The sequence below is a fragment of the Biomphalaria glabrata genome, chromosome 7, assembly GCF_947242115.1.
Source record: "Biomphalaria glabrata chromosome 7, xgBioGlab47.1, whole genome shotgun sequence".
Classification (NCBI taxonomy): domain Eukaryota; kingdom Metazoa; phylum Mollusca; class Gastropoda; family Planorbidae; genus Biomphalaria; species Biomphalaria glabrata.
Window position 1 is genome coordinate 31,277,306 of NC_074717.1, and position 15,378 is coordinate 31,292,683.

At 29.6% G+C, this 15,378-nt stretch overlaps 2 protein-coding genes across 2 annotated transcripts; one reads left to right on the forward strand and one right to left on the reverse strand.

Moving 5' to 3' along the window:
* Positions 1–80: 80 nt before the first annotated feature.
* LOC106061234 (myosin heavy chain, clone 203-like) lies at positions 81–7,608 on the reverse strand. Its single transcript, XM_013219305.2, has 6 exons — positions 7,223–7,608; positions 5,260–5,400; positions 4,535–4,597; positions 4,292–4,387; positions 3,343–3,591; positions 81–1,241 (listed from the first exon to the last, which is right to left on the reverse strand). The coding sequence occupies exons 1-6, from the start codon at positions 7,409–7,411 to the stop codon at positions 774–776; spliced, it is 1,206 nt and encodes a 401-aa protein (XP_013074759.2). The 5' UTR covers positions 7,412–7,608; the 3' UTR covers positions 81–773.
* A 239-nt stretch (positions 7,609–7,847) lies between these two features.
* LOC106061235 (26S proteasome non-ATPase regulatory subunit 7-like) lies at positions 7,848–15,199 on the forward strand. Its single transcript, XM_013219306.2, has 8 exons — positions 7,848–8,147; positions 9,377–9,469; positions 10,050–10,147; positions 10,246–10,326; positions 10,782–10,873; positions 11,688–11,850; positions 13,537–13,680; positions 14,265–15,199. The coding sequence occupies exons 1-8, from the start codon at positions 7,973–7,975 to the stop codon at positions 14,409–14,411; spliced, it is 993 nt and encodes a 330-aa protein (XP_013074760.1). The 5' UTR covers positions 7,848–7,972; the 3' UTR covers positions 14,412–15,199.
* The last annotated feature ends 179 nt before the right edge of the window (positions 15,200–15,378 follow it).

A 15,378-nucleotide genomic window follows, 5' to 3' on the forward strand; every position in this document is an offset into this window, starting at 1 on the left:
AATAAATCATGGGGTTTAATAAGTTTAAAATGTTTAAATTAACCAAATGAACCAACAATTAAAATTACAATGTTTAAATCTAATTTTTCATCTTTTATTATATCAACCTTTCCACAATTCACTTTTGATTCAATATATATACATATACAGGGTGCGTCAAAAAAATGTATACACACTTTGAACTGTCAGAGACAATTTATTTCCCGTTCTACAATGCTAAATTTCTGGACATGTCAAAGTTACAAAGCTATATTTATACATCAAAGCTTCAACTTTTTTTTTTACATAGCCCTACATCATATCAATTACCTATGACACACAATTTAGGTTATAAAAAAATATATGTAACAGAGCAATTAACAAAATGTTTATATGAAAACAAATTAATGTAATTATAGAGACATTGTAATCTATTTTTAGATATGGTATAGCAGTGTAGAGGCAATGAGCTCTAGACTTTGATTCAATAAACTGTCAGGGGAGTGAAAGCATTCTTGTCTCATGTTTGTAATTGGGGACATTTCTTATTTTGACAATGACACTTTGTTTTCTTCACTTCTTAATTTTGGTTCAAGGAACTAAATTATCTGTGTGACATTATAAGTTATTAAATTTTGACTGAATAATACTGTAATCTAACAAATTTTTATGACTGTATAGCAGTTTTCTAACTTGAATGCATTTTTGGTGCATCAATATTTCATGACTGTACCATAAAGCTTAAGAGGATCTGTATGAAAGCTTACTTAATGACCATATTAGGTTCTTTTTTTTTATGTGCTATTAATATCAGATGTGATCGCTAAACATTTTTTGGCTCTGTTTCTAGTTCCATCAAGGGAAGCTTTTTTCTTTGGTATAGATGGAGGATGTGGTGGTGCTTCTTCCTTTAGCATGAGAACATCTGGTCTGGTCTTTAATTTTAGAAAGTCATTCTCATCTCTCAAAATATTCACTTCACGCTTTAATAGAACAAAATCTTTAAACGATTTTTGGTCCTCCATCTGCTTGAAATGTTTCTTGAGCTTGTTGTAATCCAGCGCCAGCTGACCATATTCACTTAGCAAGTTCTCAAGTTCAGTCTGCAATTGAGCATTGCATTTCATTAAATCATCTTTCAGGCTTTGCAGCTCATGGAAGTCTTGCTTCATCTGAGCTTCAAACTGAAGTCTCTGCTGATATTCCAGCTGTAAGTTTTCAACTTTCTCATGGAGCTTTTCAATCATGCTTGTCTCTTGTTCCTGTTTAAAAAAAAATAGAACAGAAACTTAAGTAATATATTTTATTAATGAGTTGATTTTCTGTATAATAGTCAATTGTAATATAATGTGTGTTCCATTATTTTAAAAATGTCTTAATAAAGTTATGCAGTCTATCTTAAATAAAATCTATTTTGAATCATAATATGTTCAATTTCAGTAGACAATGAGCATGTCTTAAGTGTAATAAAAAATAATCTAAATCTACACTGTAAAACCTTAACATTATAGGGTTAAAGAAACAAAATATAAAAATATTTTTTTTTATAAAACAAAGCCTATCTATGAGGAAGAACTCACTTTTACAATTTATATTTCAATAATGTATAAGCTATTTTCCTTTTTGATATCAGAATAATTAATTACCAATAATTAATTGACTAATTAATTTTTTAAATGATTCATATTTTGTTAGCTACAAAAGATATTTAAACTTTCAACGTAACTCAAGAAAGGATGTGGGAGAAATAGTGTGTTTGCCAGTCAGAAAGATAGAGTGATATGATATAAGCTTTGTAAAAGTATTTGATTGCCAATGTTCTTTGTATATCAGATGTTTACTTAAACATTTTAATAATTTTTTTCATAAAAAATAATTATATTTTTAACCTAAGTAACTTAAATTAATTATTGTAGCATATAATACACAACTAAATATTCTAAAGAATCTTAATTTTTTTTCAAACTATTAATTATGAAAAAATGAACATAAATTTAATTTATGCCTAATTTTTACAATCACTTCCAGTTAACAACAAGTTCATATTGAAAAGGATTTTTATAAAATAGCATTATTTGTTTCTTCTTCTTCTTCATCGTTCTCATTGTTATGTTGGAGTGTTCATATGACTAGACCAATACATGAGATGAACTGCGCAGTGGTTTCCAAATCAGGGAGCTCTCCATATAGTTTTCTTTCTATTTATTTGTTTTGATTCATCACAATGAGGCATTTTGGTACAAAGATTGTTTATGGATCCTAAGTTAATTCAAATGAAATATTAAAGTCATCTAAAATTTTGTTCTTTTTTTTCATACTATATAACTAATGACTTTTAAACAGATTTAAGTTTTTATGCTTTTGTCTGCAGCTCTGATCCTTCATAATTGAATATTATTAAATCCTAACCAAAACATTCCACAAGATATTAGGGGATGACACGGTTTGAACCTGGAACCATTGTGACAACAGTCAAGAGCACATACCACCAGGCATCTAATATAATTAGTTAAGGTAGAAGGCAGTTAAAGGAAAGGCTAGTAACTAGGCCTACTAAAATACAAAACCAGTGATAAGATTTTTTTTTTAATTTAGCTAAACTTCATTAATATCCATGTCTTGAAACCTTCAATAATAATCTATTGGCTATTTTTTTTAAATGCATTAATGAAATTAAAAAAATATAATTTTGTATAGCTGTTTTCAAATATAAAAAGATAAAAACAATAATTAATTGTTATAAACATGAAAAATGTAAAACAATTAAGCAAGTCAGTCTACGTATAACATGGTGTTGCACCCTTTTTATAAGACCTAAAATCCATGGGCATCAGTTGGGAATAGGCTTTGGAAGTGGCCATAAGAGAGCTTGCCACCCTATGCACTGAACGACAGAGGAGGGCTTAAGTAAGTAAGTTATTAAATTTTATCCATTTAAAGAAAAAAATTATCTTGTAAATTTATTATGCCAAATAGAAAGTTTCATTGTGTATAATAAAAATAAAAGCTTTTAATTTATGTACATACTGTATATATCATATATATATTCAATAAATATATGTATGTATATATATTATGTGTGTGTGTATTTTTATAATTGGCTGCCTGATTGTGCGCTATGCGCACTGGACTGTCATTCATTCGTCTCAATTATCCCGGATTCATACCCTGTCTGCTGCCATCCCCCATCATTTAATGGAAGGTTTGGACTAGGAAGTTAATTAAATTCAAGGCTAAAGGAACATCTAAAGCATGTTAATCATTTAACAAACATTTTTGTGACAAAACCGTAGTGTCGAACTAACACAAACAATTCAAGGTTTTGTAGGTTAAAGTTTTTTAAAAATGTTTCTGCAATGTTACCTCAGTTTTAGACCTGTCTGAAAGTTCTTTTAATGCCTTATCAAGTCTAAATTCTGTTTCCTTGGATATTTGTTGTATTTCTTGCAAATTTTGTTTCAATAATTTATTTTCCTCTTTCAAATCATGTAGTTTTGTCATTTCACTTCCCTGCTTGGACTGAATAATGTGAAGGTCTTCTCTCAAACTTTCTAGTTCATTTCTTAGTTCTTCATTCTGGTTTTCTAACATTGCATTTTGTTTCAGAATTTCCTATTGGGTAAAATAACAGAAACAAATAATATCTTATCTTATCTTATATAATACAGACGTTACTTCAAAAAAGAAGATGATTACATCCATGTGTTAGTTCATTTTTTTTTTAAAAGGCTTTAACTAAGCTACTTTTTAAATGTTTATAATTAAACTGATACTGCAAGCTATATTATAGAAACAAAATGGCCAGATATAGCAAGTGAAAATCTTATACAAGGCATGTTGGCCAGTTTATTGAAGTTCTAAAGTATTAATTTTAGATTCTTGAATGGTCAGAAGTAAAAAAGCTTAATGGGATAAATCTGAGCAAAAGAATTCATTATTTATATTCATTCATGTTTAAGTATACTTTTAACTTGATTTTTTAAGTAGTTAAAATTTAATTGAATCAACTTTAACTTTCATATTAATTGGAAACTACCAAACTAAAAGTATTATGACTTATCTTGTCTAATGCTTCAAATAAAAAAAAAATCTTAAGCAGACAAAAGCCTTTATTACATTTGTTTGATGCTGTAAAGTAAATACCAGTTAACACAAAGTATTTTTTGTTGTGTATTTACATAATTTAATGTAGCTTTAAATTTAAATTTCTTACCATCAGTGAATGATTATACTGACATTATTTTAGAAAAGTGTAGTTTTAATGTTAAAAATAAGGAGTTCACTCATTATGAAAACAGAATATGTATAACACCTGTACTTCTTGTTTCGTCTCAGTTTGATTTTCTTCAGCTACAGTGTCCCTCAAATCATTGTTGGCTGCTTTAAGTGCTTCTATTTCATGGTGCATCTAAAAATTACAAATTAATAGAGCAATAAAAAAATCATTAATTATAATCTTTATTTAAATCATTTCTATAATCTTCTTCTATATTTATCAACAAAACTAAAAACTAATCTGTGATGTTTTAATCATAAATCATAAATTATTTTTTACCTTAAGAATTTGTTCTTTCAATTTTCTTTCCAATTCAGATTTTTCATCTTGAATTCTCACTATCTGTATTATTTGTAAAAAGTTGTTTTTTTATTAACTATATCTATATTTAAAAGTTCTATAAAGGTCTTTATTTAAGAACTGAGATTCTTGTGTTAGATCAAATAAACTTATATATACTAATGAAAGGGGTCCAAGTGAACTATTTATAAGTAAAATATTTCAAGAGTAAGCACATGCAGTTAAGCCAATTAAAAGAAGTGAAGTACAATTTAATGTGCCATCTCTGTATATAGCAAAATATTAAGAATTCCTATTCCTTCTGTGACCTGGTTGAGAATAGACATGAGTTAATCTGACCAGAGTGCCTATCTAGTAAAAGTTATGATAACTACCCATTTAAGCTCAAAAATGTCTTAGGAGTCCTAAACCCTAACCTAGGTTGATTCTAATTACTCTTCTATCATCACAAGCCATTATAAGCACAAACAAAATGAGTATCAACACTTAAATCTTTTTATATTTTTTATTGTTTTGTTTTTTTATGGCAATAAAAGAGATTGAGATATAAAATAATATTTATTAAATTTATATTGTTGTCTTGAATGTCTAGGTTTAGATTATATTATATTGGGAACAAAGAAAAAAAATATTTTAGGCAATAAAAATATACAATGAAATATTTAATGTCAACATTTTCAAATACATTTGTAAAGTTTCTGCACCTCATTACTGTGTTTTGAAGAAAGTTTTTTAATTTCTTCAGTGCTGGCCAAATAAGCTTCCTTAATAATCTGAAGTTCCTCATTACTATTGTTGACAAACCCAATATCACCATGGTGACTCTTATAATTTTCTAGGCTTTCCTAAATGAAAAAAAAAAAAAGCATCAATAGTTACAAACCATTCATTTTTAGTTCAATGTAACTTTGTGGGCTTCCAGGTAATATGTGGGGGAAAAAAAACAAGTATTATTTCAAAACAAGCAGAACATAAAGAACTCTGCACATACAAATAAATCACTTAATGATTTAAAAGTTATTTCCCTTTTTGATTTTAACAATATAATTAATTACCAATAATTAAATGGCTAATTGCTTAATTTTATAACTGATTCATGTTTTGTTAGGTCCAATTAATAATTATTTAAAGTTTCAACTTGATCTGAGAATGGGTGTACAATTATTTCAATGGACAAAAATGAATAAATAAATTCTGAAGACAAAAAAAAGGATGTGATAGTAAAAATGATGAGTGGGTATTGAGTATTTTAAGCTATTTAAACATAAGATTGTAGTTTATTCAAAACTGAACTATACTTGAGATTAAGATCAGAAAAAGCAACAAAGAAAAAAAAAGAATGATTTTTTTTTAGAAAATGTCAAATGAATTGAAATGATTATTTTACAAAAATAAAATTTTTCTTTATATATTAATTCAAAAAATGTAAAATTACAAAAAGATGTCATCTTATTAAACTTTTACAAGTCAGAGAATGTGGATAATACTGCCCAGCGTGAGGCCTCCCATAAGTATCACCAAACTCTTTTGGTTCTTGATAGAGAAGGGGAGTTGAATATAAACACACCTTAATAACTTATTATTTATTCCCATGAAAGTATCCCCCGGCCCTCCTTATCCATTAAACGTAAGGTGAAAGGCTGCATACTTGTCTAGCTTTTACCTCAATCCATCTCTGATCTCTGAAGTGGTAGGATGTACAACCTTCATACTCGTTTAGTTCATACTAGAGAGAGGAAGATTGATCCTATTTCCATCACCATTGATACTATTTAAACTTTGTTCCAAGTTTAAGTTTTAGATAATTTAAAAATGTTCAAAGATGATTTTTTTAAACATGTTCCTTCAGAATTTTAGATAATCTACATCCTAGTCTCCTACAGGATGAGGGGAGATGGCAGCAGGCAGGTATGAACCTGGGACCATCGAGATGACTGAACAGCAGTCCATTGCACATACCATATAACCAGGCCGTGGTGAAAAGAAAACATAAATAAAAACCTTGGCCTATAAAGGCTTTATGTCTACCATTGTCTGTATCAAAAGAGATAAAATATATAAGTGATAGCTGAGTATGTGTAATCCAGCTATAAGATTCACTGTTCCTTGTCTTCATAATGAAGACAATAATTGATAATCAGTGTCCATAAGTATAGATTATTTATAAACATTACAATGGTAATTTACAGAATGAGAGTTCATATAATCATATTTACCAATGGCCGCTGGTTACAATATTAGTAAATTACATTCCCTGACATGTACTGATATAGATGGAGGCGCTGTGGCTGAGCGGTAAAGTGCTTGGCTTCTCAATCGGGGTTTAAATTCTGGTGAAGACTGGGACTTCTGGGAATATCTGAGTTCATCCAGCTCTAATGGGTACCTGATATTTGTCACATTAGTCTGGGAAAAGTAAAGGTGGTTGGTTGTAGCCAATGTGCTGGCCACATGACACCCTCGTTAACAATAAGGGCCAGAGAAACAGATTACCTTTACATCATCTGCCCTATAGACCACTAGGTCTGAAAGGGGAAATTTTACTGATATAGGCATAGGTTTAGTTCTACTGAGTTCTAGGTCTAGGTCTACCTCTAGACAATATTAGTTACATTACATTTCAAGACATTTGATGATATATAGTTATAGGTTTACTTCTAGATCTACCTCTAGAAAGGATATTCTGTCTTTCAATGCTTTGTTTTCTTTCGCAACATGTTGCAAAAAAGTAAGTGTTTTGATGTGTTTGTGTGATAATCGTTGCTGTTGATCGTGTAAAAGCTCTCTGGGAATTCTCTGACTTTGTTGGTTCTGGTTCGGGTCGTTGACGGCGTTATCGTCTATTTCTTTTTCCATAGCAATAATTAGAATCTAGACTAGATCTAGATAATACTGTGGACTAGATCTAGTTAGTAAGGTATTTGAAGTAGTTGTTTAGGTCTTTATAGGATAGGTCTTCTGTTTTGGGAAATGTATTTTATGAGATAAATTTTACTTTTTCAGATTCGCTAAGCGCCGCCATTGCCTAGCAATCGTAAACATATTTTTTGGCTAATGATCCATTTTTTAAAAATGTATACATTATTGTAACATAGTTAAAATGTTATTTTTAATAATATTTATGTTATTTGATTACCAGTTATTTTAATAGATTAGATTTATCGGGAAAATATTGTTTCTTTTGTTTTTTTTAAATTATTCCCAACCTCACATATACGATTAATAAGATCTACAACGTGATATTTTACGTATATGTAACACATTACTACTTTCTGTGCTCTGCCTAAACTAAGGGAAACCGGATGTTCACTGACGCCATTGTTTCAAAATCGTGTAGTCATCTACAAAGACAAAAACAGTGGAAAATCTAAACTAGATTAGGACTAGACTAGTTAAGAATATATTCTAGATCTAATAATGTCTCCCACAGATCACCACAAGATTAGCAAGGTTGTTGTTCACCCTCTTGTATTGTTAAGTGTTGTGGATCATTTTAATCGTATGGGTAAAGTCGGGAATGTAAAAAGAGTTGTAGGAGTACTTCTTGGATCTAACCGGCAAGGAATTTTGGATGTCTCCAATAGTTTCGCAGGTAAGTATATACTAATATAGATCTAGATGTAGATCTAATAAGTTACTAAACAATAGAATCAATTCTAGACATCTAGATCTAGACCAATGCTAGATTAATTAGAATATAGATCTAAATATAGATCTAGAGCTATTACTGACAGACAGTTCAGACACTCTTTCTATAATAATAATAGAGTCTAGCCTACCTTAACCTAGTAACCTAGTAGGGACTAGGGAGGTGAAATAAAAAATTTGTCTTTGAAAAATCAATTTAAGAATTTTTCGTTAGTATACCATTAGAATACTTTGAATAGTTTTGAAAGAACTTTCCAATGGTGTATAAATTATGACTTTAAGTTGAACAGTTAGAAAGTTATGATTATTTTTCTGGCATTTTGACCTAGACTGCCTAGAGGCCTAGAGTGAGCATTTAAGATGAGAGCGTCTCGCTCGCTCAGTCAGCGAGACACACCCCCTGTTAAAAAATTCATCAAAATTGGAATTGAGTTTCGTAGAGCATGAATCTACTTATTAATTAAGAAATTTAATAGTAGATCTATCTTATATAATACAGACGTTACTTCATAAAAGAAGATGATTACTAGATCTAGATCTAGTATTCGTAGTAAATTTCTTGCTTACAAATGTGATTTCATTTATATTTATGAACTCCACTTGTTTAGAATGTAAATATTGATGAACTAAACAAATCATTGTAACTTTATTTGGCATTCAGTATTAAAAATTTTCATACATGGGTGTAAATCCATTACTACTGTTATAGTATACAAACCTAACATTAAAACTGTAGGACAGTGTTTCTGAACCTTTTGGTGGTGCTAACTTGACAAATAGAAAAAAGTGCTTCCTTTCCACACCACCCCAATTAGCCAGCAGGGAGATTTCCTGAATTCTGAGCTACAGAAGTGCATTCAGATTGCATCTTTAGTACTCACTTTCTCATAGTAAAAAGAGCAGCAGATCAAAAATAAAATGTCAAAAATAAGAAGATAGTAAGGACCATACCTAAGTGTGAGAGACATTTCAGGCACATGTAGCATAATTACATCTGTAATGGGCTTTATCAATGTTAATTATCTTTGTTTTGACTTAATTTACACAGGCTTTACTCTTACAGTCTAAACAAACCCTTCATAATTGTATTTTGTGAAAGGCAAATGCAATGCTATAGTAACCTAAACATGTTTTTGTTACATTTTTACTTGATGATTAAAATTAAACTTTCAGTGCCCTTTGATGAAGATGATAAAGATAGATCTGTGTGGTTCCTTGATCATGATTATCTAGAAAACATGTATGGAATGTTTAAAAAAGTCAATGGTATGTTCCCTCTTTTTAGTGTTTTTTTTATTTTTTTGAAGATGTAATTTAATTCTTAATCTCCGTAATTAATTTTCCATGTTTTGACAGAGAATTGTTTGTTTTTCACATTTGTACATTCTACCCTGTTATGATTAAAGTTCAATAACATTTTTGTTAGTAATCCTGTAATTAATTCCTATTAATTTTCCATGTTCTGACAAAGAATTGTTTGTTTTTCACATTTGTACATTCTACCCTATTATGATTAAAGTTCAATAACATTTTTGTTAGTAATCAGAAAATGTTACTTTTGATATAGAATTATAGGAGAATACATGCTCTTTTTATATAACACAAATTATTGTCTATAAAACCAAAAATTAATTTAATTGAATCGGGTCAAATCAACGATGGAGAGAAAGAGTTAAAGGAAACTACTTTTTATTTTTTTCTAATTAATTATGAGATAATATTATTTTATTAATCTGAGAAAAAAATTAAAAAGGGATAATTGATGATTAAGTTTCTTAATGTAATTTATGAAATTTGAGACACTATTATTTTTTTTGTATTCTTGAGATAAAATTGTTCTTTTCAGCTCGTGAAAGAATAGTAGGCTGGTATCACACTGGACCTAAGCTTCATCCTAATGACATTGCTATTAATGAATTAGTCCGGCACTATAATCCCAACTCTGTGAGTCAAAATGTCTTCCAATTTGTATTGTATATCAGTTAGTTAACTTGAAATTACTTTGAATGAAGTACTAACACTTTGCTTTTGTTTCGAACTAGGTATTGGTGGTTATTGATGCCAAACCAAAAGAGCTTGGTCTCCCAACTGAGGCATACATTTCTGTTGAGGAAATTCATGATGTAAGTTCTGAGCCAGGCCCTTGTGCTGGTTGTTTCCTATGTCGAATAATTGTATAAATAGCATCATGTGAGATTAAGCCTTAATTATAATAATTATAAAGAATATGCTATTTACCACTTAAAGTACATTTAGTACTACACTTAATTTTCATTCACTTGTTAGTTTATTTTATAGTTTTATATTTACAACAGATCATTATTAGATTATTTAAATTTTTACTATTTGAGCTGTGAGTGGACCTTATTTTTAATACCTCAGTTGTGTAACTCTTAGTATTTGGCCTATAAAGGGGAAGTAACAACATGGCCTAAATTGTGTAGATGTGCCAAAAATCCAAAATATTAAATATCAAATTCATCAGCTCTGGAAAAAGTTATTGTTTTGTAAAGTTAATCTTTATTTAAATATGGCAATGCACAATGTTTGTCAAGATTTATTGTTTGTTTGTTGGCAGGATGGAACTCCAACCAGTAAAACATTTGATCATGTTCCCAGTGAGATCGGTGCTGAAGAAGCAGAGGAGGTTGGAGTAGAACATTTATTGAGGTACTTGGGGATTCAAGACAGTTGTGTCCCACCCCTAGAAGCACAAGTTTATTAGGGTTGCTAGAGTTTTCTTTAGTTCAAGTCTTGAAATAGAAAATATTTTCATGTACAAGTTAGAATAGGATCGACCCACTAAGCAGTTTTCAGCGACTAACTAACCACCTCTTTATAAAAAAAAGTTGCAGAACTACCTATTTTTCTTAAGCACAGTCCATATTGTCTAATGGACTGGAAAAAAAAAAGTCATCAGGCATTATATGAGAGAACTAGTCATAATAGTGATGAGCATCATCTTTAGATATTGAACAGGCTAACAGAGTTTATATTGCTGCAAGACCACATTAGATGTAGTTGCATTCCACTTCCAGTGGGACTGTAGATCCAGAGTTGAGTTCATCTTCAACATCATTATAATCAATATCAGACTCCAGTACTCTCATCATTTACCCCATCATTATTACTTTTAAATCATTAACATTGGCATTTAATAATTTTTTCAAAATCAGTTTTGTAGGTTAGTGTGAAATAAAAACAAAATAAAGCTAGAGAAGAAAAAAAAAATCATGCAAATCCTTTGAATGTGCTAAAAGTAGAAATGATTATTTTGAAATAGCATTACTATCACTCTTAACTTCAAAGTTACTAAAGGATTTAATAACCAACTTGCAGTGCAGTGCTGGCAACATGACACCCACAGTCTGAAAGGGGAACTTTACTTTTTTCACTAATGTATTTCAATTTTAAATTATTCAGCCTTTAGATGATACAGACTCAGCAGTAATTTATGCTGATTGGTTGAAATTGTTTATTTTAGGGATATCAAAGACACCACAGTAGGGACATTATCTCAACAAATCACAGCACAGCTTATGGGGCTTAAAGGTCTTCACTCTCATATGAATGATATAGGAAATTATTTGAAGAGTGTAGCTGATGGTCATCTTCCCATCAACCATCAAATTATTTATCAGCTACAGGTTTGTTGGTGTTATCTGTTGTGTCTTCTAATACAATGCTACAAATAAAATTTAAAAAAAAAATTCTCTTTTAAAACATTTTACTATTGTAATATTTTCAAAACTATATTTGTATTTATTAAATGTTAGCCTTTTAATTGTCTATATACAATTAGTAATAAAAGATACAGGTACATTAAACTCATTTTATCTATACCATATTAAAAATAAATTTAATATTTTCCTTTGAAAAGTCATCACATTTTGAAAATGTTTTAATTTTGGTAAACATTTTATTTTATTTGATAATTTACATTTTAAACAAGGTTACAAAGACAGTTTGTGGTCCACTGAGAGTCTTCACCAGAATTCTAGCACAGGACTTCTGGTTCCATGTGATTTACCTCTCAGCCACAGCATCTCCATATATTCATTTAGCGTACACTTATATTTTTTAAAATAATAATTATTAACCTTATCCATACATTCAAAATTAATAACATGTTACATGTAGTAAATAGATAAATTGGCAACACGAAAAAAAAAAAATTCTTGACCTAGATTACTTTAGGTAGTGAGCTAGCTACAGTTGTGTACAAATGACTTGAGAAGACTTTCCCCTTGCAAATAAAAATTAATATCTCCATTGTCATTTGTCACACAAACTAGACCTAGTTCTTGATCTAAATCTAGATTCAAGATCTAAGTCTAGTATCTAGATCTGGAACTAGATCTAAGTCTAGATCTGGAACTAGATCTAAGTCTAGATCTGGAACTAGATCTCTAAGTCTAGATCTAGAAATAGATCTAAGTTTATATCTAGAATTGAAATAGATATAGAATCTACTAGTCTATATCTAGACTAGAACTCGTATGACCTTACACATCCTAAAATTACTAGACCTAGGCCAATGTTATAATCAGGAATAGTAGGCCTTTTGTTAATGGGTAATGGTATACTTTGCTGTTCATATCTGATTCATTTCTTAATGTGATACTACTGTTTACATAATAAATAAATCTGGACCCCTAAGCTGCCAGAAGATAAGTTATTGCCTTAATAATTAAAAGTTTGTTGAAATTATTAATACATTTATAATATATATATATATATATATATTATAAATTTATCTAGATCTGGGCTCTATTTAGTCTTATTTAGACTGTCAAGTGTAGACCCCTATAATAAGGATATGTCAAAACTATGCGCTATAAAAGTAGTTAGTTTTTTTTTTCAACTTATAACTAAAACAAAGTGAGATTAAAATTCTTTTTTAAAAACATTTGAATCAGTATTCTATTCCATGAGTTAGTCAATAAATGGAAAATCTATTTTATAATGATCCATTGATACTTTTTCCATTGTGACCTTAGATGCAAATTTTTTGTACCAATTTTAAATCTGCTTGCGTAGATAATTTAAAAAATTAGATAGTTCACTTTCGGAAAAGAATAAAGTAGCTGTTGCATCAGAACTTTGAATGATCTAAAATATCATGATTTTCATTTTGTCTTCTAGTTTCCAATATCTAAACGGGACGGACTGACAGACAGGCCACACAAAATTAATAGCATCTTTTCCCCTTTCAGGGCCGCTAAAAATCATTAGTATTAGATTAGTTAGAAAGATTAATTGCAGTCAATAGTTACACCAGTTAATTGCAGTCAATAATTACACCAGTTAATTTACTGTTGAATTTCTTTCAGGATGTATTTAACCTTCTTCCTGATGTTGGAGTACCTGAACTGGTCCACTCCTTAACAGTTAGCACCAATGACCAGATGAGTGTAGTGTATTTGGCATCTCTTGTACGATCTATCATGGCACTACATAATCTTATTAATAATAAAGTAAGTTTTTAGTGTCACAAATTATTGCCCTTTAGTCACAAGTTTCTATTGGTCCACTAAAAATACTTCATACATTTCCCCCACTACAATTGTGAACATATAACCCAGAAACTTTCTGTAGCATCTGGAGATTTTTTTTTTCTTAATTTTAGATGTGTGTTAAAAAAAGCTACTAAAATTGATGCTGTAAGGTGTATGTATACTATAGCAAATAATTTGGCAAGGAATTTTATCATGTTATTTTTATATCACTAAATTAATTTGGTTTAGTTTGATTTTTTTTTTTCCACTTGCAAAAGAGGCTGCTTTGAATACTATTTTAATAGTAACAACTATATTTAAAACATAAAAATTTAGATTTTAAAAAATAAGCTAGCCCATCCAATTTTTTTTCTAAAAATGTATGGTTTTGTTAGTTTTCGAGTACTAGAAAAAAAAAAGTGTATGTTGTTTTTTTTAAACATAATACATGATAATGATTTGTACCAAGTATTCTTCAATTGCTCTGAACTATTTTTTGCATCCATTTGTTATCAAATCAGAAAAATGTACACATTTTAAAGAAGTGAAACATTTGTACTCAGGTTCAGAATAGAGATGCTGAGAAAAATGAAGGCAAAGAGCCAATCAAGGAAAAGAAGGCAGAGGAGAAGCCAGGAGACAGTGGAGACAAGAAAGATGGGAAAGACAAGAAGAACATCAAAGATGTCAAGAAGTCAACCAATAAATAATTGGTTTGGAGCAAAGTGTGTGTTGGTATAAAAGTGGTGTGTGTGGTGAATGTTTGCAGATCATATCAAGAAAAAATGCTTTGTCTTGGAAATTACTGGCTGTTTTGAATGGTATTTTGAAAGCTTTATTGGACTGATACTTTGGATGCTTGAAAAAAAAATAGTTGGTAGAAACTGCAGTTTTAAACCTGCTTTGCATAGCGAACGTTATATTATAATAAGGCATAAAATTTCATTTCATTTAGATTTTCAATTTCTGATCATATGTGATAATGTTCCCAAATATAGATGTTTCAGACTAAATATGCCTTTTTAAGACAATTCTTGAAATATTTTGAATCGAACCATGATTAAATTTTAATTATTACTTTCCTATCAGCTTTCTATGGATCATCATGACATGGTTTAAACTCAGAAGTAGTTTAGAATTGTCTGCATTACTTCCTTCAGTATAAAGAATACTAGAAAAAAAATGTGTATGGTTAGATTCCTGTTCATTCATACTTGTACATACTGTGTTTACAGCTTTGACAGCTGTAAGTGTCCTGTTGTTGTTTTTTTTTATTTTAGCCATTTGTTTTTAGTAGCAATACCACATTAATTTGCTGGTAAAACAATCATTGCAGACAGATATAAAGCTCGGCAAACTAATTCATGCACCACTAGTGCACTTGTAAATAGTGATAAATACATTCTTTTTCTTAAGATAGATAAGGTTACTGAAAGAATATTACTTTGAAATGTTTTGTTAAGTGTTTTATGAAAATAAACTATTACTTTTCACAGTTGATTTGCCTCTATCTGCTTATTTGTTTATACATGTATGAAATGATTGATGTTTGTTTAACACTAAGGAAAATTGAATTATATTATACAAGTTTTAATTTTTTTATTTTTTTTTTGCCAATTTATTCACTATTTTTACATTCACTATTTTTACAAGTTTACATCGCAAAAAAAACACAAG

Coding starts and splice junctions, on each gene's coding strand:
- LOC106061234 (XM_013219305.2), bottom strand. CDS start 7,411: ATGGAAAAAGAAATAGACGATAACGCCGTCAACGACCCGAACCAGAAC. Junction 5,401..7,222: donor ACAGAATATCCTTTCTAGAG/GTAGATCTAGAA, acceptor TTTTTCATTTAG/GAAAGCCTAGAAAATTATAA. Junction 4,388..4,534: donor TGAAAGAACAAATTCTTAAG/GTAAAAAATAAT, acceptor TGTAATTTTTAG/ATGCACCATGAAATAGAAGC.
- LOC106061235 (XM_013219306.2), top strand. CDS start 7,973: ATGTCTCCCACAGATCACCACAAGATTAGCAAGGTTGTTGTTCACCCT. Junction 10,148..10,245: donor GGCACTATAATCCCAACTCT/GTGAGTCAAAAT, acceptor GTTTCGAACTAG/GTATTGGTGGTTATTGATGC. Junction 10,874..11,687: donor GGAGTAGAACATTTATTGAG/GTACTTGGGGAT, acceptor TGTTTATTTTAG/GGATATCAAAGACACCACAG.